The sequence below is a fragment of the Myripristis murdjan genome, chromosome 4, assembly GCF_902150065.1.
Source record: "Myripristis murdjan chromosome 4, fMyrMur1.1, whole genome shotgun sequence".
NCBI classification, from domain to species: domain Eukaryota; kingdom Metazoa; phylum Chordata; class Actinopteri; order Holocentriformes; family Holocentridae; genus Myripristis; species Myripristis murdjan.
In genome coordinates this window covers 10,107,233-10,130,224 of record NC_043983.1, presented here as the reverse complement: position 1 = coordinate 10,130,224, position 22,992 = coordinate 10,107,233, and the positions used below count along the sequence as shown (strand labels likewise).

General features: G+C 40.1%; 1 protein-coding gene across 2 annotated transcripts; it reads right to left on the bottom strand.

Annotated features, from left to right (window-relative positions):
* Window positions 1-126: 126 nt before the first annotated feature.
* On the bottom strand, window positions 127-21,845 carry mier2 (mesoderm induction early response 1, family member 2). Of its 2 annotated transcripts, none has more exons than XM_030049869.1 (13): window positions 21,810-21,845; window positions 20,160-20,326; window positions 18,487-18,600; window positions 17,123-17,234; window positions 8,926-9,005; window positions 8,500-8,569; window positions 7,990-8,141; window positions 7,119-7,200; window positions 6,354-6,448; window positions 6,033-6,163; window positions 4,157-4,299; window positions 2,805-2,902; window positions 127-297 (listed from the first exon to the last, which is right to left on the bottom strand). In XM_030049869.1, exons 2-12 carry the CDS (start codon window positions 20,184-20,186, stop codon window positions 2,847-2,849), a joined length of 1,062 nt encoding a protein of 353 aa, XP_029905729.1. In that variant the 5' UTR covers window positions 20,187-20,326; window positions 21,810-21,845; the 3' UTR covers window positions 127-297; window positions 2,805-2,846. The 2 variants fall into 2 exon arrangements, with proteins under 2 accessions (XP_029905729.1, XP_029905730.1); XM_030049870.1 differs by lacking the exon at window positions 21,810-21,845 and adding an exon at window positions 21,439-21,470.
* Between the last annotated feature and the right edge of the window lie 1,147 nt (window positions 21,846-22,992).

Below are 22,992 nucleotides of genomic sequence, written 5' to 3'. Positions count from 1 at the left end.
CAGTACCACAGTCAGGGGCCTGATGCACAAAAGGTGCATGCAGCTGGAGCTGGAGGAAGCCAGAGCCCAGGAGGTGATGGTCATCAGGGGAGGAAGGAGGGCTGCAGGCACGCTGGGAGCTCTGGGGACAGGGTGGGGAGGGCTGGGACTGCAGCTGAGCTGAAGGTGTGGGCAGGCAGCTGCCTTGGCCGGGATCCTGGAGGTCCTCCATGGTTGGGAGAGAAAATGGACAACTGAATAGCTGCTGAGGACACCCGTTGGCACACAGCTCTGAAAGCCCAAACACCAGCTCACCACCTGGATGAATACAGACGAGTTGACAGGACAAGATGTTAAGATTTGACAAAACAACTACCCACCTCATGGGCATCCATGTAATACAATGTTTTATCACTCAATTTAAATTTTTTTTAAATTTATATGTGTAAACAACTGACTTGCATGTCAGTAGTTTACATGTCACCCTTTCATTCAGAGGTCTACAAATAAAATACATTTGAATTACTTAAACCTGAGCATGTACAGTCCCTTCAGAAAGTATTCATTCCCCTCACATTTTACATCTTACTGAGCTGAAAAACAGTAAAATGCAGATTTGATCCAGATGATCCTCTATCTGGAAATTAATTTGATACAGATGTTACTCTAGAAATGACTTAATAATTAATAAGATACTACATCAGTGAGTTTCTATTTAGAAATGGACAAATTGCAATAAATTACAGTAGTGGCGGTGGTGTATCTTATGAACTGCTCTTTCTTGCCAACAAGTGAAATACTTTATCCTTTTTCATAAATTTTGAGAACAACGGTAATGCATGGTAACAGTAGTTCTGTGATTATGCTAAACAAAGGCTGCCTCACTGCTGCACACACTGAATCTTTCCGTCCAGGTACTCAGCCAGTCAGGATAAGCTTGCTCACCTTATAGCTTTTCAGCATTTTAAGGCACATTTACCTCTATTCTCCATCCACTAAGTCTTCAGTGAATTCTGGAGCTCTTTTTGTAGTTCCTGCAGCTCCTGCATGAGCGGTTATGGTCTGACAGAAATATGAGCAACTCTGTGAATTCACTGAATGGAGGCGGGACACAGCAAAACCTAAGTGTGTTGCTCTCTGTTACAAAACGGTGTTTTCATGATTCCTGTTAAAAGTCTCTGCATGCCTGTCACAGGGCAGGCAAGCAGCTGTGGGCTGGAGGCTACACAACACTTGTGCATGACATCAGCCCTCTCTACTGCCAAACAACTCAATGAGGGCAAAACAACCAAACCAACCAAATGAAGGTGCTCTTCTCATGAGAGCACAGCCTGTTCTCAAATACATTCATATAACACCTAAGTGAAGAGAACAACAGTGCAGCCTCTGATCTATGCCATCTGTCCTCAGAGATGTCAGGATACTGCCTGAGAAGTGCTGCCATTAACAGAAGAGGCAGACTAGAGAGAGACTGATGTCAAAAAGCTTGCTCTACTCTGTTCAACTGGTTGTCACAGGCTAACAAGTAGCTGGAGACAGTGACTGAGAAACAAGGAATTTGCTCTCAGCTGGGATTGCCCATAAAGCCTGGGGAAAGAAAGTCACACTGGACTGGGCCAGACCGTCCTAGAAGGATTCAGTCTCCCTTCATAAATAGCATTTGATATATGGATGACATCAAAGTGCCAGAAAACTGGCAGCAGGGCTCAGGGTACATGGAAAATGACACTGTGGCAGCCAGAACTGTTCATTGGCAAGGGAGATTGAGGCTCCAAACAAATCAACAGGGGTCAGCAGGACAAGTTGTTCCTTGTTCTTATACTGGAGGGTGATTTTGACAACCCACACATTGTGGACTCCAATAGAAGATATGGTCATGACATGATCTATGAAGGAAGCAATATCCTTGGCTGTAGTTAAGTTGTATCAGACTTCCTTTCCACCCTGATGGTGGCATGGCTAGAGACTAGAGCCATGATCATCCATGACAAGGCCAAGCTCACTCCAACAGGGTTGAGGTGTTCTCCTTTGATGGTGGGGAACCAGTGGACAAGCCCAAGTGATGGGAGGACATGACAGCAAGAGACAGACAAGAGGGTCATCTGCGGACAATGTCCTCCTCCAGCAGGGGTGGGAAGGCTGGTATGGTAGCCATGGCTGTAGTGGAAAGGTGAGACTGCCACTGCCTTCAGAATCACTGTCATCACATCACAGGTGCAGCTCTGGGGAGTAAGCAAAGTGTCTCCAGCTGCTCTGCGACCCTTCAGACTGCACACTTCGAAACAAGGCACACAAAGCAGTGCTCATGGGGATGAGTAACAATTAGACACTGAACAATATGCAATATATATTTTTGTAGACTAACATGTAGTCTGCAATTAGGCGTGTAGTGTTTGTTGCATGTCTCGCATGGTAAAATTTTGTTACATCCTGAATCCAAAAAGTACATGATGCCAAACTTCAGTATTACTAAGACAATTTGTATCCACTACAATAAGAGGATGAATCATTTTAATTAATCCAAATGTTAGTGATGAATAAAATGTGAAATTGTTTCCACTTTGATACTATCAAGTTTTGAATTAATAGATTTAGTTCAAGTATATCTGGAAAAAATCTAATAAGTTTCAAGAGGGGAGAATTCGTTCTGAAACAACTACATATGTCTGGCTTTAACTGTAACATGAGTGTAGCATATATTTCTGTACCCTTTGGCTCTGACTGGAGTCTGAGTTTAGCAGAGGCATGTTAATGAAGTTTACTTTCAATCACCACATTATTTCCCATTCTCTCTTTTCTCTCATTCTTTCTTCCTGCCTGTTTACCTGCAGACCCTGCCTGCTTTCTGTGGCCTGTGTGGACTGAGTTCACGGCTTTAAGAGAAAGCGGGGTGTTCGTCTGCGCCGGGGGCGGCCCTCATCCTCTGGAGCACCATGTCAATATACGTACATGCACACACACACACGCACACACAAACATGAACAGAAGCAAACACACACAGACATACCAATGCAAGACACAGAAGAAACAAGAAAACAATGGGAAAAACAAATGTACAAAAATTGGGAGATAACATTCAAAATGTATCCGAACATAAGATAATGAGCTCATGACAGAAAATAAAGAGTAAACCACATAATCAAAACAAGGAATGCGATAGACAAAAAAGAAATCCAGATGACTGCATGTACAGCAGTGAAGCATGTGTCTGACATGGTATTGTATCTGAATGATTTAGACACAGAAAGATGGGTGAAAGTAGACAGCTTTTCTGACTGATTCAACCACATTTTTTAGGTTTAGGTCTATTAGATACCAAACCCAACTCCTTGGCCATGACCTCATTACCACTTGAATAGAGCTAAAAGTGCTAGAGTCAGTGCTTATCAGTCCTCTTGGTGATAAGGGTACTGATGTAAGACCAGCTTCCTCTTCAAATGGACTCCTGTTTAAATGGATCTGGTTAGTAATCCTACATAAAGCGCTGCAGGCTGACTGTCTACAATCCTGTTTAGTCATGATTTAAGGAGTTTGGCTTGTGTGCCTGATGATTTTCTAAGGGACTACTACAATTTGAGCACTTAAACAGCAAAATTTCACATTATTATTACTGCAGTGTCCAGCCGCAATTTGCCTTTACATTTTTTTTTTTTATCTCAGCGACGCACTATTGGCCATGTAACCAAATAAATAGAAAAGATTTGTAATCTCAATGGGTCTACTGGGTTAAATTAAGTTCAAACAGAACATGTAATGCCAGGCACTAGACACACTATGAGAATAAAATGACTACTGCAGGACCATATTTAGTCCAGACTCCAGGGTAAAGGCAAACAAGAAAATTTCCCTTCTACCTATTTTCTTACATACACTTACTTTCCAAGCATTTTTCTTTGCATGTCAACATGGGGTCATGTGAATACTGTCAGGTCACTGTGGCTCTAATCCTTCCTCTACTTCTGATGACAACTCATGCTAGTTATTGTTAGGACTTTTAGGTTTTTCTGCTGTTGCACTCACTGAAATTGCTCTGGGTGAGAGCATAACATAAATGCCTAAAATATAAAATTGAAATGTTATGTTGAGTTTTTGAACCACCATAAGGGGTGTTTGTTTGAATCCTCTTAACAATTTCTCAAATGTAATGGCTATTCTGTTATCTGGATCTAGTCTTCACCTTGTTTGTGCAGGTCCAGGCCCAATGATGGAGGTGAAGGAGACTCCAGCTGCCCAGGCCCCAAAGAGCTGTGAGACAATAAGCTCTGGGAGTTGCTGCTTCCCTCCAGCTCTCCCACCTCCCCATCTTGATCTCCATCCTCTCTGCAACAAACAACACAGCTCCTGTCAGTGTAGGAAAACACAGGTAGGTAGCATCAAGAGAGTAGAGTGGGTGGCAGAAAGTCAGGTTTTCAAGGCAGACTGTCAGATTGAGAGCATATAGCAGAAGAAGCACACACCACCTAATGACATGTTTTTGGGTTATAGCATCAAATATGATGTCAGCATCATATGAGGAAGGAACAGCACCAGGCAGCAAGTTCCCCCACCTGGAGACAGGAATATAGTGTTTTTATAAGTGTGTTTTTATGACAAGACCTGTCTACAAATCAAATTCCACTGAAAGGACAATTAAGCTCAGAACCAAAATATCATATTCCTTTATGGATAAATATATAATATAATATAATATATATATATATATATATATATATATATATATATATATATATATATATATATATGTTATATATATACACTATAAACATATGATTAATTTATAAACTCTGACAAAGAACCTTAAAACTACAAATGAGAATCTCACTTTTTCAAGAATCTCAGCAGAGATTTGGCCATTTAAGAGCAACTCTCAATTCTCCATAAATTTAAAGCAGATTCAACTAAGGCCACGTGGTCATGACTAATAATCCTGATCATTTTACATTCTCATTTGAAGAAGAAAATTATTTTATGGTGCTGTTTACACTTTAGTTAACATAGTTAATTGTGCAGCTCAAATTTAAACCCAAGATATTGCAGGTGCAGAATATGAGTATGGGACAAACACCCAATAATTCTCTAATTGCCATGTGTGCAGGTGAAGCATTCAAAGCAACAAGGGTAACATGTCCTCCCCTAAGAGTTTACTACATGATGTCTGATGTCTTACAAAACAGTATATATATATTTTTTTTTTTACCAGAATTTTTACCAGAGGACAAAGAGAGACCTGGAGACAGACTGAGAGACAGAAAAGCTGCAGCCTTGGGAAGCTGCAGCTAATAGGAATGAATAAATAAACAGATAAACCAGCCAAGGATTTACTGAAAGAGCTTCTCAGAATAGGAATGACTAGTCTAGATTTAATGGGAAGGATGCATGACCATACAAATTTGACTAACTGGAAAAGAATAGCGTCAAACCTGTACAAGACTGGGCATAAACATAGGCAAGTTCACAACTATTTCACAATTTAAAAGATAGGCTTTGAGGTTGATTTTTGTTGTGGCCATTGTTATTTTAGGAGTGTCTGCACAGGTGAGCAAGACATTCATAGCTCTATAGTGAAGCTACAAACAAGGTTTTGGTCAGTATTAACCAGAATGAGGGAAAAATGATGGGAAAATAGGGTGCCAATAAAAATGACTGGAATTATCCTTTGCCAGCCAATATGTTGGATGTAACCACTTCAGAGGCCCCATTCCACACTCCCAAAAGCAAATACATAGGAATGTTTTAGTCTGTGATTTTAAGAGTTTGTGTTACAGTATACTGTTTTGGTTCTTTTCTATAAAACTCAAGAAAGAACTGTCTGCAGAAATGGTTACACATAGATTCTGGAGAGCTCGTGTTTTTTTCTTCCATGATTTTTTACTTTCATAAAATCATGCAAATATGGCAAAGTAGGGCAAAATATTTATTTTGGGTGCCTTAATAACTGCACATATTACTAAGATCCCAAGCTTGCCTTTTCTCCATGTATTTTATATGGCAAACTCAGGGACAGAGTTTGACAAAACTGAGAGACTTGTTGCTTGTGTCACAGCTGTACTCACATGTTCCCTGATTGCAGGCTGAACTTCTTGCGGCCAAGCCTGGTGGCCTGTTGGGTAAAGTACTCGTGGCGGTCCGACTTCTTCCACATGTAGTAATACTCTACACACTCCCCGACGGAGCGCGTTCGTACCTGGGAGGGAGGAGGATTTTGATCTGATCTGTCTGTGCCTCAAGCAACAGAATGTAATTTTGTCAAACAACAATAAATACAGCAGTTAGATCATCAATCAGGTTTCAACAAGCAAATTTCAGGTTGGACTGAAGCAAAAAAAAGCATCTGCATTTCAGAGATTTCTGTGACTTGTCCTCCGTGCACTCACCTTATTGGCTTGAATGAGGTGGAAATTTTTCCCATAAACTCGATAACCGTGTTCAAAGTTCCTACACTCCTCCTCACTCCAGGCACACAGCTCTTCTAAAGAGAAGGAAGAGTGGAAAGAACCTTAAAGGGTTATCATTTCCATTCATTTTAATTTTAAATTCAATTTCTATTTCAGTTGAAATTATTTTTCAGACAGCTCTTGCCAACTTTAGATGGATTCTTATTTTTTTCCTGAATATTCAGTCTTAGTTTGTCTTTCATTTATTTTTGGCACTGGTGTTTTATTTTTTCATTCTTGTATGAATCATGTTTGTAGCGGCTCTGCATACTGACAGAAAAAAGACAAGCAATATAACAAGAGTCAAAAGATTAAAATTAAACACAAAAATAATTCAGGCTCATTTATTTTTAGGGCCATTTAGTTTGGATATTGATATTTGATATTCCTCTTTTCATTAAGTTTTGATTATTACTTTGGTGTACTAAAATGATTTTGTCGTTCTTAATTTCAATTTTAACCAAGCTTGAGGAGTCAAGCAGGGATCAGGCTGCTCTACCGCTGGATAGATTGACACACAACACAAGTACAGGAAAAAGCCTTCTGAACCAGTGTGTGAATATCATTGAAAAGTTTCCAAAAGCCATGATGTGACTGGATTGATTTGATCAAGAGTGAATTCTTTTGTGAGTCACTGAGAGCTATTTAGAAGTTTAAAAATTAACATAATAGAAGGCAAAAGTAGGGCAGTGGTGAGACTCTTACCACTAAACACTTTCACATTGAAGCGTAATCGTCTCAGTGCCTCTTCTGCATTGAAGCTGCATTTCACCAGTTCATACAGTGCCTGAGAGCCAAAAGAAAAGGAGGGAGAGAAGCAGCAAAGCAGACTGTCACAAAGAGAAACAACAGCTGAAAAACATGACTATATTTACACAAAGGACAAGATAATAGAAACTTCTTGTCTGTTCAATGGCATAGATTTAGCAGGTGAAAGGATCATGGGAGAAAATCTGTGATCCTTTATTTTACTCTTTAAAACAACTTAAGTCATAAAGAGAAGACGTGGTTTAAGAGGAGCATACAGGTTACTCAGAGATTATTAAGCACTAAGGCAACTTAAATGTGGTTTCTACAAAAGGAGGTACAGCTCAACGTAAGACGTGCATTCAGTACAGAGCCATTCATATCCACCAATTGTTTTCAGCACTGCTTAAATGGCATTTCCACTCATCGGTGTCACTGTGTTATGGAAAACGGTAGATGTATTGTACCTGTTCATGGTCTTTGAGAGACCAGGGTTAAGATAAGATTACTTTATTTGCAGTGCTGGGGAATGTTTCTGTTAAAAGTACTTAGTTATTATACTTTGTTACTTACCTTAAACTAAGTAGTTGATCTATATTTAAAGGAAAATGCTTATGCATTTAGTATGGGCGGACTTATTTAACATTTTACTTTAAGATAATCACAGTTAACTATTGTAAATCCCTCCTTGATACACACAGGCCCCTCAGAGAGGTCACAATCTGGTGTTCAGTGTATTGCTAAAAGGAACACAAGAAGTTTTGCTGAGCAGTGGCACGATAAATATAACAAATAATGTCTCCTATGCTCTGCCCTGATTTTAGTGTACCTGCTCGTTGTCTCGGATAGTGTCCCCCTGTATTTGTGTGTGTGCTGCCCCCTCCTGTCCTCCTGGTCTCTGTGCGCTCAGCAAAAACTCCTCCACCTCCTGCACCGGCAAAACCCCGGGACGCCACAGCAACTGGTCCTCACTGTCATAGGCTGGAGATGGAAAAAGAAAAAGGATGGAGAAGAGAGTATAAAACTCATAGAGCACAGACCACAAAATACAGATGAGGAGTTGGAACAGGCACAGAGAGGAGATGACAGAGAGACAGAAAAAGAAGATTGAGGGAAGGCAGATCATGAGGAGAGTTACTGGGATAATGACCTTGGTGCTGAGAATATGTAAGATTAGATTTGAGAGGTTTAAAATCCAAGACCTGAGGGTATCACATGATCATACATATGATCTTTTTTGCTGCTTTTTCATTTCCATCATCTAAGCAGTGGAAGCAGATTAAAATGGTTGAGGAGAGGTGAAAGGATGATAGAATACTGAAAGAGACCAAGGCCTTACCTCTCTCCTGGTAGGTGTATGGACATAGTGGAGGGATTTTCGCCTGGTACATAGAGCCCACCATGATGTCCTGAGGATGCAGTCACATACATTGACAGTCAAAGCCCAAATACATGTTATTCTCTGGTTGGTGGACTACATACAAACCAAATTTGCCAGTGGACCCAAACGATTCAGACAAGAACCTAAGCCATGTGTCATGAGGTGTCCATGTTTGCAACATAAACTGCCAGAATTTGCAAATGAGTTTGCTAAAAATGGCTTAGATGTAACTGTACACTGTATGACAGAGGCTGAATCTTTGAGTGTGTGTCTATACGGCAAAACCCAGTGGAAAGAGTCTGTGGGTGACACCACGCTTGAATCCAAGTCTGTGCTGGTCAGTGAGTTTCTAGTCAGCATTGTCCCTGTTAGTGGATGGCTTACCTTGCGCTCTTCATTGGAGGGAATGGAGGCATCGTCTGAATCTTCTTCTGAAGAGCTGACTAATGTGTCTTTGTCTCCACCTGAAAGACGACATTAAACAGACTTTATTTTAAATCATTCATGAAACCTCCCCTAGAAGTGCACCAAAAGCCTTGTTTCTGAATCAGACCTCTCTTTTAACAGCTATCTTCCTGTTTTTTTCCATCAATAAAAATAAATAAATAAATAAATAAATAAATGAATAGATAAATAAATAAGTAAACATTTACAAAATAAAATAAAAAAGAAGAATCTTATTTAACAGGTAAAGTGTGCTATTGACAAGGATGTCAGCAGTCATAATAAACATAAATATATGAGAGAGAAGAAAATCCCTCTCCTTTACTGAATGAAAATAAAAATGATCAAAACCGTTGGTTTATTTAGTAATCCAGCAGCTGTGACTCCACAAATATAAAAATCAAATTAGCATAATACCTTCATTCAAGTTCTAACTTATTTAACAAAAAATCCATGAAATAATGTCATATTTGATCATTCTAGATACAGCTCCCATATGATGCCTTTGAACAAGGTAATTTTGTTTATTTGCTTCAGCATGATCAGGATCCAGTAGTAGAATACTTAAGGTTACAGAGGTAACCCCAGTTCTCTCATAATGAGGGTACGATGTGTGTGCTCCTTGTTGCCATAGGCCAAAAAAATAGCTCCCACTATTGACAGAGAAAGTCATTCTTTCATGATAGACTTGCTAGTATGAAGTTTGGCCATGACACAAATAACTGATGTTTCCCTAAACCCAATTGTTTTGTCCTTGTAGATACAGAATGCACAATATATGCAAACACTATTGCTCTGAGGTGGAGAACAGAAGGACAAAAGAGGGTGCCAGCTCAAGAGGAAGACATATCAAAGTTCCTTATAGACAGAAGATATATCAAGCTCCTTGACACCACCCCTCAGATGTCCCCAATGGCCAACTGAATACAGTCAGAGTTCACTGAAAATGCACGGATATTGCTAACTTGGCTAGCAAACAACAGCAAACACCAGTGCTGACTAAAGAGCAGTCTTGAGAAAGAGCACTTGATAAAACTCATCTCAAAAGGCTAAGGGGTGAAACAATGTATCTTATCATAAAATAGCTGACAAGGAGATGGTGCCCCACAGCATTTTGACCAGCAGTATGAGCAATGTGACCTTACACACCAGAGGCCTGTATCACGAAGCGGGATTAAGGCGTTAGCGAGATAACTTCAGGCTCAACTCCGGATTTTCTGTATCTCAAAGCTGGTTCACCTCTGATTGGGATAGGAAACCTATCCTGAACCTGTCCTGAAAGCTAGCCTGCTCCGGGGCAGGCTAACTTTCTGGATAGGATTGAATCCTACATATTCCTGGGTGAGAGAATGGGCCTAATTGACAGCTCGCTGATGCAAATGTGAAAAATGATCATTTGTACCCTTCATTCAAGAGGGTGAGTAGCCCTTTATATTTGCCTTTTGTTCTAACGCAGCTCAGTAAATGATTTTATTCAGGCTATCAACCTGATGTACTGACGTGATTGTATTGAGTTCATAGGTTTCAGCGTCAGATGTGGACTACTTGAGCCACTGATGTGTAACTTAAGTATTTATGCAGTCAGCAATTCGTTACCAAGCATTATGCCTTCTCTTTGCGGCAGCCACGGTGTTCGATTTAGGATGTAAATTTTGTTTTTCCTCCTCATACTTTTCTAGTATAATACGCTGCTCCTCCGCCATGACATATGTTGTGCGTTTTTCCTTGTTGATCATGTTTGTGATTGGTCTGCTGCCTCAGAACCCGCCCCTTATACGTGTGCATTCACAGCTCTTGATGAGGCAAACCTGGATCGAATGAGCGAGTTGATAACCAGCGTCGTGATACCGGTTATCCCTGATCACCATGATCTCGATTAATGTAGCCGGATAGGTCTGAGCAAATTTGTGAATTTCCTTCGGGATGAATAAAGTATCTATCTATCTATCTATCTCTATCTATCAAACCAGGGAAAACTGAGCTTGCATCGTGATACAGGCCTCTGTCCTCAAACACACTATTTGTGTCCTGGTGAATGAGGCTCTAGCATTCTGAAACGTGGCTATGACGATCCAAGGAAGTCCAAATTGCATCTCTATTTATTCTCTCACAGGCCTCTTACAAATATGGGAGGTTGAAAGATTGCCCTCCCTTTATGCAAGTGGAGAGGCCATGGTTAGCCATGAAGAAAGTGAATGATGTCTGCCAAACAATGGTTCCCTCTCCAGGACAGGCTATCTGCATTAGTTATAAACCTCTTTCTTGCTCTCTGGACAGAGTGGGCAGAATTAGGACCCAGAATTTGGCTCTCAAGGAAATTAATTTGGGTGACTGATTGTTCTTCCTCCTGGTGTAGAGATATATGTTGGGTGACCATAGTGTGGCTGACTGGCTATCCCAGGATTGAGTTTGAAGTCTCCATACTGAGGATTGCCTCTGGGAAGTAAGACTGCCCCACAGTTCTGTGCTCCCAGAACATAAGTGTCTGTCAGTGACAGGAGATGCTGCTCTACAAAATCAATTTGTGAGCCAGTGTGTGCGTTCAGGAGGATCAGAGTCCCTCTTGCCTGTTGATAAACACCACTACAACGGTGTTATCCAACATGATGACCCTTCATAAATTCAGCTGACTTGAAATGAATTGAAGGAGAGAAAATGTGTCAATGCCAGGGACACTCTTAGGAGTTATTCCACCAGAGCTGATGCCGTCAGGCCAAGCAGTGAGGGGCATTCCTTAAAGGTAATGACAGCCTCCTGCAGAAGATGGCAAGAAATGGCAATTGGACCATCACCCTCTTTCCCTCAGAGGTAAGCTCTGAGGGAAACTGAATCCAGGGAGAGCCCAAGGGATTTTCTGGCTGGGAGTCAGCACACTATTTTTCTAACTTATTATAAGCCCTAAGGTGTCCATGTGTTACAGGAGCAAACTAGTCTCTTCTTGGAGTATGTGATCTGATTCCCTGATTGGATAAACAAACAAACAAACAAACAAACAAGCAAACAAACAACTGAACTGAATTGAATTGGGGCAGAGCAATACTAAACTGGCGGCCCAGGAGTAGAGTTGTAGGAGGGGAACCCTCTGACCTCAAGATAGTTGCTACGTGGGTCACTTCTTTCTTTGCCTCACGGGGGGAGGGATGGGTCTGAAGTCCCCTCTGGTTCACTGCTGAGGTGACAGATTTCTGTAACCAGGATCCCCTGTTTGGGAATCTGTGCCATAAGCTGGGGGGCAGGTGCCTAGGAATCTTTTTTTAAGAGTATTATTTTTTGCCTTTTCTGCTTTATTTCATAGTGACATAAGAACTACCAGGGTGCCCCATGTCTGAGAATCTTAAACGGTTGTGCTGCTGACTCTTCCTTGGTAGACAAAGTTGCACGGCCTATCCTTTCTGTTTTTCCTCCTACAGTTATTTCATGGTGGCAACAGCAATGTGGAAGAGCATGATGGGATCCACACCCTCATCCAGGATGTCATGCTTTTGCTTGTCGGACAGGTCTTAGTTAGGTAGTTAGTAATAACAAATTTCTTCCCTGATCTCAGTTCTTGGCAAAGTGGTAATCTGCTCCTGCAATTAAGCCTGGCATGCCAGAAATAGAGGGAAGACAATTAAGGGTTTTCACCAATGTGGTGACTGACTTGTAGGCTCTTTCAGTCATGATAGGTCAGCCTACAGTTGTTTAGCCTGTACTTTATATCGTGAAATATGCAGCTTGTCAGCTGCTCGCTTGCATACCCTGTGGAGATCCATGCCTTGTGCAAGCGGGGATGATGTCCCTTCATCCTCCCCCTTCAGAAAAGAAATCTAGTAAGACTTCTGAATCATCATGAGTTCACTAGCTGGTAGGCAACTGTCAAAGACCTCAGGCGGCAAGATGTTGCCCCTGCTCATGCCTGGCAAGACAGAATTTTCATATTACATCAGACACACAGCTGTTACCAGTAACAGGTAATGAGAGCCCAGGCTTGCTTGGCAGGTTGGGCATGTTGAAGCCCATGACAGGACACACTCTGGGTGAGTATTGATCGCTGACATTTTAGCCCCATACACATATAGTAAAGATACATGTCAAGACATGTATCTTCTCTTTCTTGATAAACCAAGAAGAGGTGTTTAAATGAGGTGATGATGCCATATATTCTTGTTTATAGGGAGAGGATGTCCCTCCTCTTGATGTAGTCATCACGATGCCGGCAAGTAGGGGCTGGTGTTTTGATATTTGGCCTGAGGACTATGCAGAGGGACATGCACCATAGGGAGATATTGAGCAAATAAGGGTGTAACAATATCCTGTATCATGATACTTTGCAATGTAAAATATGGCTATCATCAGATGTCATGATACACACTGTGGAAACCTGCACTCAGTTTATTAAATCATCTAACAAAACTAACAAATGGCAAAACAATGTAAACTGCAAGTTGTACAAACAGTATTTAGTACATATAGTATATAGTTGTGCTTTAGTATTTGGGCATAACACGGTATCTACGTTGAATGCCTGGCTAGTTTAACAAACAACATACTGCTAACTCAGCTGGAGTGCTTCTTTTCATTCATCCTGCTTGCTGAGGGTGTAGCAAGCAGGACGTGATGGGAAAAGTTTCTTCTCGGGGCCATGCTGATGCAGCAGTGGCCGGAGGAGGCAGCTTTTCTCTTGCAGGCAAAATGGGGGAGAGCTGCCTGCTGCTCACGGGGGAAAAACACTGTAAAAAGTGTCAGAGGCTGATATAGCCTAATCTCTCAACAAGTGGGAGTTGACATATTATAGTTAAATAGCCTGACGCAAAGTTGTTTTAATGTGACTGACATGACTGACTGAAAAAAAGATGCATGCATTTGGGAGAGCAGGGCATCTAGTGCCCAGTGAAACAATGGAGAAAAACAAAGGAAGACTACAAAAAGATTAAGCCTGGAGCACCTGGAGATTGAGGATGCCCATCCTTGTGATTTTGCATTGTTTAAGTGATTTAAGTTAACACTTGTTTTGTTTTTTAAAAATATTATTTTACATGTAGCAAAACTGCTGCAACACATTTTGTTTACAATTTGATATCTCTGTTCAAGTGTTCAGTTCTCTACAGTATGGTTTAAAAAATACCTTTGTTTAAAATGTTATGAAGAAAACACATTGTTTTGCATTGATTATGCCTCAGAATAAAAAAAAGAATCTTTTTCAAACGTGTTTTTTCTGGATTCAAATTTTGTTCAAAATATGGTGAGAATAACAAATTGTGAGAATAACAAATTGTGGCACTCCGGCTGAGTTACTGGAATGTTGTTTGTTAAACTGTGCTTATGAGACATTCAAGGTGGCAATGCTCACTCAGCACTAATGATGTCACTTTTTTCCCCAAAGTTAAGATCACATAGAACCACTATCAAGGCAAGCTTGTTTAAATATATTTAAAACAAAAATTATGAGTGCCATTGGCCTCATTTAATACTTTATACAGGAATCATACAAAGCAGTTGTCCTACTAGGCAGGTACAAAATCACACTATACACCCAAAAAACAAAATTAAATTTAATTAAAATAAAAAATTTCATGAAATATCCTTACACTGTACACTCTAGAAAGTAATGTTATGGAAGAATAATGCAGAGCTATAAACAATAAGCTGTAGTCTCACTAACGCACCAACTTGAAGCTGAAGGTAAAGGAAATATTCCACTAAAAAACAAGTTCCAGAAATGTATTTTCTTCCAGCACAACTGTACACTGTGTGCACTGGTGAAAAAGTAAAACCAACGGTAAAATGTATACATACAACTAGGCTTGGGCATTGTTTGGATTTTAACGATTCTGATCCCGATTCTGCTTTTCGATTCCGGTTCTTGACTATTCCTGATTCTGGTTCTTTGAGGGGAAGAGTCATAACAGGTCACTTATTTCACAAGATTACACAAAAATTTTATTAAAAAAAGAACAATAAAATGAAATTAACGTATTGTTGCATACAGTGAGTTCAATTTGGTCTCTGTCATTAATGATGAATGATTTGATAATCAATTCATTCCTGTAGGCCACTGAAATGATTACACGGCAAAACCAACTCATTTATAGATTGTTTGTGTTGACGACCTGGCATTTTTCAGAGTAAAATAAAGCCACACTTGAGCACTGCTTGCTGCGGTTCATGATTCAACCCATCCCACTCTTGCAGGTGGATACTACGGTAACGGCTACAGAAACTGGAACTAGCACGAGTGAGATTTGTTTAATTTGTTTGATATGAAACATTCACCAGAATGAAAATAAAATTAATCAATGAGTCCTATGGAATTGAAATTTTAGAAACGTTTAAAATTTAGGAACGATTTTTGATGCCCACCCCTACATACAACCTGGTGAGACTGATAAGATACATATATTAGTGTGTACAAAAAACCCACGCTGTCTGTGTAACAAATGAAAATTTGAAGAAAAAAAAAAAATTACAGTATATCAAAATTAAAAACTGCATCAACATTCTTTTGTTTCCCTGTCATTTAACCACGAGCCGATGGTGCTCTAAAGCATAAGGGCATGTAGCAGATGCTGTGCACACACACACACACACACACACACACAAACATTGCATGCGCACACACAAACACACACGCGGTCACAGCCGAAAGACAGAATTGAAAGGTCTGCAAAAGAGCATGACACAGTTAAAGAACTCTATGTCTTTTGCTAAAATCGGTGGTACTGCAACATGCAGCTTTCTTGTTTCATAGGACACTCAAAATTTTCATATTCTTGACGGAAAAAAATTAAATCAACAACAGTGTGCCATCTGTATTGTGCTGGATTGTTTTACTGTTACTGTGGCTACTGCTAGCACACTTAAACTGCTTAGATTTGTTTATTTTAATTAATAAAACTTGCTGTTGTACTGCATTAGAATAGCATCATTTAGTTCAGCTGAATTTTGTAGCCACCTGAAGCATACAGCAGATCAACACGTGCAATGTTAGCTGAACTTATTTAGACTTTGCACAATGATTATTTGGCTTTTTTGACTTCCTAATGACATGTTTATGTGCCACTGCACTGTTTTATACAATTTTAATTGTTGACCACGACGATATAAAATTGGTATTTTTTGAGCCAATCAAGCTGTGTAGTATTGTGTATATATAGCATATAATTAGAGTTCTGTATCAATACATTGTAACACATTCAGACTGAGATGATAGATTGTATTGAATTTAAAATTGGTGAGCCATTGGTGTATCTTTTCAGCCCTGGTGCCTGTGTGAGACTCTGTCAATGAGGGTGAACAGGAAGTAAAACAATGAAGCTGACATTCATTTTTCTAACTTCCTTTAACTGTGAGAATTGATCATCTGCAACCTGAATGGGCCCACTGTTAAAAATTTACTGTATAGCAGGGCTGAGCAATATGGACACAATCAAATATAATAACATTTTTGACTGAATTCTTAAATATCAATATTGTGATGATACTAGAGAGATGACAATTGGTGCTTGTGTAAGCTATTTACACACAAGAGATAAATCATTAGTAAAATAAAAAAAGAGGGATGAAAAATCCCTTTATTGTAATGCAATCTTTAAAAAACAGGAAATGTCACCACTTATTCCATATAATGATATCACAATATAAAAATCCCAGCCAATACCTACACTCTATAAAAAAAAATAAAAAAAAACTGTGAAATTTACAGTATAATACTGGTGACAGTGTATACGACATTACAGTATGCTGTTTTGAGAACCGTAAATTTCACGGTCAGGAACTGTTGTTCTTTTACAGTAAATGACTATGACAAAAACAGGTGGTGAAATGGTGAAAGGTTTTATATTGTAAATTTAAATGTACGTATGACTGAAATCTGTAATTTAAACAGAATAACACTTAATTTTAGGGTAATTACATGCGTTTGAAATTATAGTATTTTCTTATTAATTTTACCCCAAATGTTTCTTTTAGGGTAATTTAATGTATCTGCTACGGTGATATACAAATTTGGATTTTATGGTCTTTAGGGTTAGTGTAAATGGACATGTTTGTCTGTGTATGTCTGAGAAATACTGACATAAACACTGACGCAGGGGCAGCATGACAAGTATGTACTATATACAGGTATGAGTGTGTGTGTGTGCATGTGTGTGTGTGTTACCTTGTAAACGTCGGAGCAGATCTGAGGTGTTTGAAGTGACGGAGGGGGTGAGGTCATCGGCTGATGATTCCTCTTCCTCCTCCTCAGGAAACAGATCCTTGGTTATCTGATCCTGACACAGAGGGAGGGTGAAATAGCACAGAACAGCACAAAAAAGGAATACACTAATCATATTTCATGAGTCAACCATCTTTCCCGGATTTCTTTTTATTCCCTGAGTAAGGGTGGGACGCAAAGCTTTTAAGCATATAATCAAGCACGACAGGTTTGCAATATTTCTAATATGACAAAACAGTTCTGCACATTTACAATTAGCTTATACGCCTCTAAAAACACTCTTTGTCTTTGTATTCAAATCTGGCTAATAATTCAATACCTGGAAATTCTGGTGAGTATTATACCAGTTTTACTCCAAGCAAGCAGGTTTTATTTGTGTTTTTTTTCCACCTGGGCCTACCTCTTAAAAGAACTGAGTGACACCGTTTACTAGAGTATAAAAGCTGTACACACATATTTCACTTTGAAGTTGACGAGTACATAATCTTCCAATCTTACTGAATTGCAGTGTTTTTGTCAACATTCGCTTAGGATTGCGGGCCTAAAACGCAGAGCATGTACTGTATCAAGTATGAGTCAACTTGGCTTTTTGTAAGCCATTCTATACTTCAAATGGGTCCAGCGTTTCACAAGAAAAAATGGATACACTTCCAACAAAACTGGCTGAGAAATGAGTGCTGGATCTGTGGCCTTTCTGTCCAATCCAAACAACACACAGCTATGGCGGCGTATGTCCTGGTGTAAACCTGACCCTCACTTCTCTCCCACTTCATTTTGAGAGATGGAGAAGTATGATGAGTTTTCAAACAAAAAAACGTAAAAACACTTTAATTCATATGAAGCGGCCTAAAAATGTTAATGGTGCTGATAGCATCATCAAAATGAGTTCAATCTTTAATAAAGAAAACTGATGTTTGATTGAATTTCATGTCTACACAACAATACATTAGGAGTATTACCGACAGGATTCACAAATGTGTAAATTGTGATGCAAGAAATGCAAGATTCATTCTCAACTCCAAGGTTAAGATACCCCATAAATATTCTGCTACAATAAGTGAACAGTTGTCATTCAATCATTTATATGACAATGACTGTTGGGCACCATTCACATGGCAAAGTAATTGTAAATCATGTCCATTTCCATTAAAACTGAGGTTCAAACAATGAAAAAATGTTTATGTTAAAATGTAGTAAGACACATATGCCACACAACACAGGCATATGCAGCTTTATTCAGGTGTCCACATACATGTTCATGAATAAAGCCCCAGGTGTGTTCAGATATGCATCAGAGTGTGCCTCACCTTATCCAGTGTCATGTCTGGCAGGTTGGCAGCCAGGTGACAAGTCTCCCTCTCTGGCTCTGTCACCTCGTAACCACACAGAGCCAGCAGCTCCTCCAAGGGAAGCTCACTGGCCTACGAGCACAAGTTACAGAAAGTGAGCGTGAAGACAGGGCCAGAGGTTTAAAGAAGGATGGTCGGGTAAAACAGGAAGGGCAAGAACACAAATCTTCAGGTTACTTCCACATTTCATGCAATGAAAGTTAAGTTCAGTGACGTCAATGCTTTTGGCACACATTTGGCAAAAGCATATTTCATGGTCAACAGTAGATTCCAAAAAACACAAAGCCGGAAAACAGAAAAATCTCACAGATTTTCTCGCTAACTGAGGACACACTGCATGATTTGGCCGGTGAGAATAAATGGGAAGCCCCTAGATTAATGGAGGGAGTGATGCACCACGTCTGAAGAGTGCTGCAGTCTTCAGGAAAGAGCTGACTGAAACAAATCTAAAAACTTTGACTGCACAAGCAGCTCCTATAGCATATAGTCCATCTCAAGCTGTAAGGATGATTCTCTGTGCTCGCTGTAATGAGCAGTTTGTTCCCTCCAAGACAACCTGGGAAGATCATTTTCCACAAGGACATAAGAATAAACTTTCAATCTTGGACTTGATATTTAGCCAATGTAATGTGTGCTTTCCCATATGGGAAAAACACCATATTCCTAGCTATGTGTTTTGTGACCACAAGCAACAAGTTTGGAACACAACTTGCCTTTAAAAATGTGCGTTGGCTTAGATATATGTACTCCAGTATATAGATTATACATTCACCCTAACTTTAGAATATTTTAAAAGTAACTCTAATAGCACGACTCAATGAAAACAGTTAAGTAATCATTCTTCACATTTAATATTCAATTTTAGTTGGTATTGTGGTAACAGAGATTAGTTACCACAATAGTGATGACTGGGGCTGCTTTGTGATAAAGGTATGTGAATGATACAGTGAGGCTGACAACTAAAAATAGATATTATACAGAAAAAAAGGGGACAAAAACACTAATAAAAGGAATAAAAGCTTTTACAGCCTACTCTTACCAGCACGTCCTGTCTGGTAGAGTTTAACATAAATACATAACTGAACAAAAAAAAATCACTTTACTTGGCCAGAGAAATGCTGATTTTTAAAAATTTGATGTTCAACAAAGTTTCACTTGCCTCAAGAGATTGAGTAACCCTAAAACTGACTGTAGCCAAACTCTGACCCCATTTTAAAACTAACCTAACCCTATTTCCGGCATCAACCCCGACTAACCCAGACGAACTCTAGCCCAAACACTGACTGTGGACTACTTTTCACAAAATTATCTCACTTGAAACTTTTTAGTGGCACATCAGTCACTTGATAGGAAATTGAGCATCAACATTGGACTATCTAAATAAAGTGTGAACAAAGCAGGCTATGTAGCTCAGTGGTTGCTGAAAGAGTTGACATCTCAAACCAGTGCAGCACAGCTGGCCATGCTTAATTTGACTTGTTTTTGACTTGACATATTTTTAAATCATCTTAATGGTCCAACCAATACTGGACAGACTGTATCTAAAAGAAACCAATGCAGATTTATAGCCAAGTTATGATTATGATTATGACTTTAACACAAGTTGTAGCTGTAGCTTCACTTGACTGTACCGTGTGCGACCGAGCTGCCATCTTCATGGGGCGAGGAGAGCACTTGTCGGACTCCTCTAAGGCCTATGTGGACTTCTGCTTGTGCTGCTGAGGGCCTTCATAGCTGTACCTCAGGGTCTCCACTAGGACACCACCAACACACTCAGGTCCAGAGTCCATTCAACCACCTAAAAGACACACACCACACACAGAGTTATGCATGAATGTAAAAAAACAATCTACACATAAATACATAACACGAAGAGGCACATAATGTACACACACAAAGACACAGGGTACTGCATGCACAAATTTTCCAAGATATATATAAAAACAGCAGGGTGGTGAAACACAATCACAAGCATTAACGGACCCACATGTACGCAACCCTTGTACAGGCCTACCTGTATCACACATGCACACATGTGCACGCACACACACACACACACACACACACACACACAATGGGTCAAAGGGTGGCTGATCCCAGCTCATCCCATTACAGATCAGCTGACACTTGTCTTTTAAAGCGGCCTTTTCAACTGCTGGTCACTATGTGGACTTAACAGCCCTCCATGTTATCAGTCGCAATGAATGACTAATATTCCTATAAGTACATTTTGTGTGTCTGAGAGTATTACTGTGACCTTACTGCACTTTTGATTATATTTTTTTATGTGTTTTCAAGCATTTCCCATGGTGTCACAGTTGATCTACAGCCTACGTGAATGATATTACAAAACTGCAGTGGCATTTGGGCTCTCAAAATTCATTAGAAACTGACTACAGTTGTTTTTTTGTAAGATCACAGCACATCCTAATGTTATCAGAGAGATGCAAGTCAACACAGTTTAAGCTGAGGGAATTCAGAGCACAGGGTCTTGTGGCTTTGAAGTCAGGACGAGAGAGTTGCAGCAGGCCTTGGCTGAGCAGACACAGTTGTTACAGTTCAGTTAAAACTTTGTATGCTGATGGCGGCATGAGGAACTCTGCTACCAGAGTTAGGAAACTGGCTCCTCTGCCCCGCACCAGCCCGCTTAAGGCGCCAACACTCACTTAATTAGACAGTACTTGTGACAAAGTGGCTACACTATACCCCCGGACAAAGAAGTGCTAAAAGTCCAGCAGAAAGCCCAGTCGTGTGCCTCTCCCACCCCACCTTGGGCGCTGTCTGTCTGACCAGGGGCGCTTTCCTGTGACTTGGTGCTGAACGTCCCTTCCTCTCTCCGACTCACTACAAGTGGCACAAGAAGGAAATAACTACTTCTCAGTGTTTCCGAAAGAGACGGCCGGAGTTTACCTGCGCCAAGTTGGACATCTCTCCCAACTTTTCGCCCTATCCACTTTGTCGCCGGCGCGCACCTGAAAATAGTTGAGGACCACGGTTATTAGCCCCCGTCGGACTCCTATTGTTTTCTGCGGCTTTACTATCACAGCAGAGGGAATGGCTCTTTAAAGCCAAGAACGCGGAGTGAGGCGATACGGTGGAGAGATTCTCCATTTCTTCCTTCCTCCCCGGCTAAATGCCCCCGTCGCTCTCTTTCAGCCGGCTTTCACCGGCGGGTTCAACTGTCAACAACCGCGTGTACCGTCCGGAGTGACACTAGGTCTGAAAATGCTCGGGTTTCTCTATCATTTGGGTCATTACATTCCTCGTTTTCGCTCACTTACCTCCGCCATTCCGTTTCTGCGCAGGCTGACTATTGCCCGGATGTTGTAGGTCTACTCTTCTGTACTGCTCCGTTTATTGCCGCAACGTTTCAGCGACTATGATGAGCAGCCTACAGTAACCGGGCTACACCAGCAAAATAAGTTACGTGCAAAAAGTCACCCGGATTATTCCACAATAATTTTGCATTTTTTTTCCTTTTTGTCACGGTTCGACAACATACATTTTTACAAGTTACTTATAATCACGATCAACTGTCTCCAAAACTTCGCCCAGTTTCTGTAATAGCACTAAAGTGTCCTCTTCGTCCATTAACATTGGCTGCATATTTTCCTATTTAGTCCGTAACATTTTTTAAAAAAATGCATAAATTATCTTGCACATGTGCTACAACGGATTCCCTCCAAGATAGATATATTTGCCCCTGACGCCCATGTTGCCTTGCTGTCTACACAGTCAAGCAGTTGCTAGCCAGAAGTAAATATTGAATATGATCTGAAGTCAGCAAAGAAGAGCCTATACTGTTAAAGTGTGCATATAGCCACGCGTGAAACTATATGGCTCACATGTGGAAATAAGGGAGGGGACAGGGCATGGCCAAGGCAGATAAAGATATACGGGTCTGTGTGCAGCCTGCCTGCCTCTCAAGTGTATTCAAGGAGATAAAAGAGACAACGTTAATGTATATGCTGATATCATTCAAACTAGATGATCCAACTAAACTGAAATAGTATGTTTTAATACTAATTCAGTAGGCTGCATTGGTTCTAAAATTTAAATGTAACTACATTCAATTTAAAGAAATAAAAAAAAAAAAAAAATGCAAAAAATATATGATGATATGTTATCACTTGCACAGACTAGGCTATTCTTAATTATTCTTAATTCTAGGTTGTATTTCAGGAATACTGAAAGATGAGGTATAATCTGTCCACTTATTCATTATTTTTTATGTATTTATTTTATGGCCTAAAATATGAATGCCAGGAAACAGGAAGTTATGAAATTATCTTTAAAGGATAGATAAATAGAAAGGTGTAATTTAGCCCTGTGTCACCTATAAGCCTATGGTGAAGCCGGGGAAAGTTGTCATATCAGTCTCAACTTCATCTCTATATCTCTATCTCTCTATCTCTATCTCTGTCTGGATGCAATTTTAGAGATCTTTTTATGTGAGATTTTTTG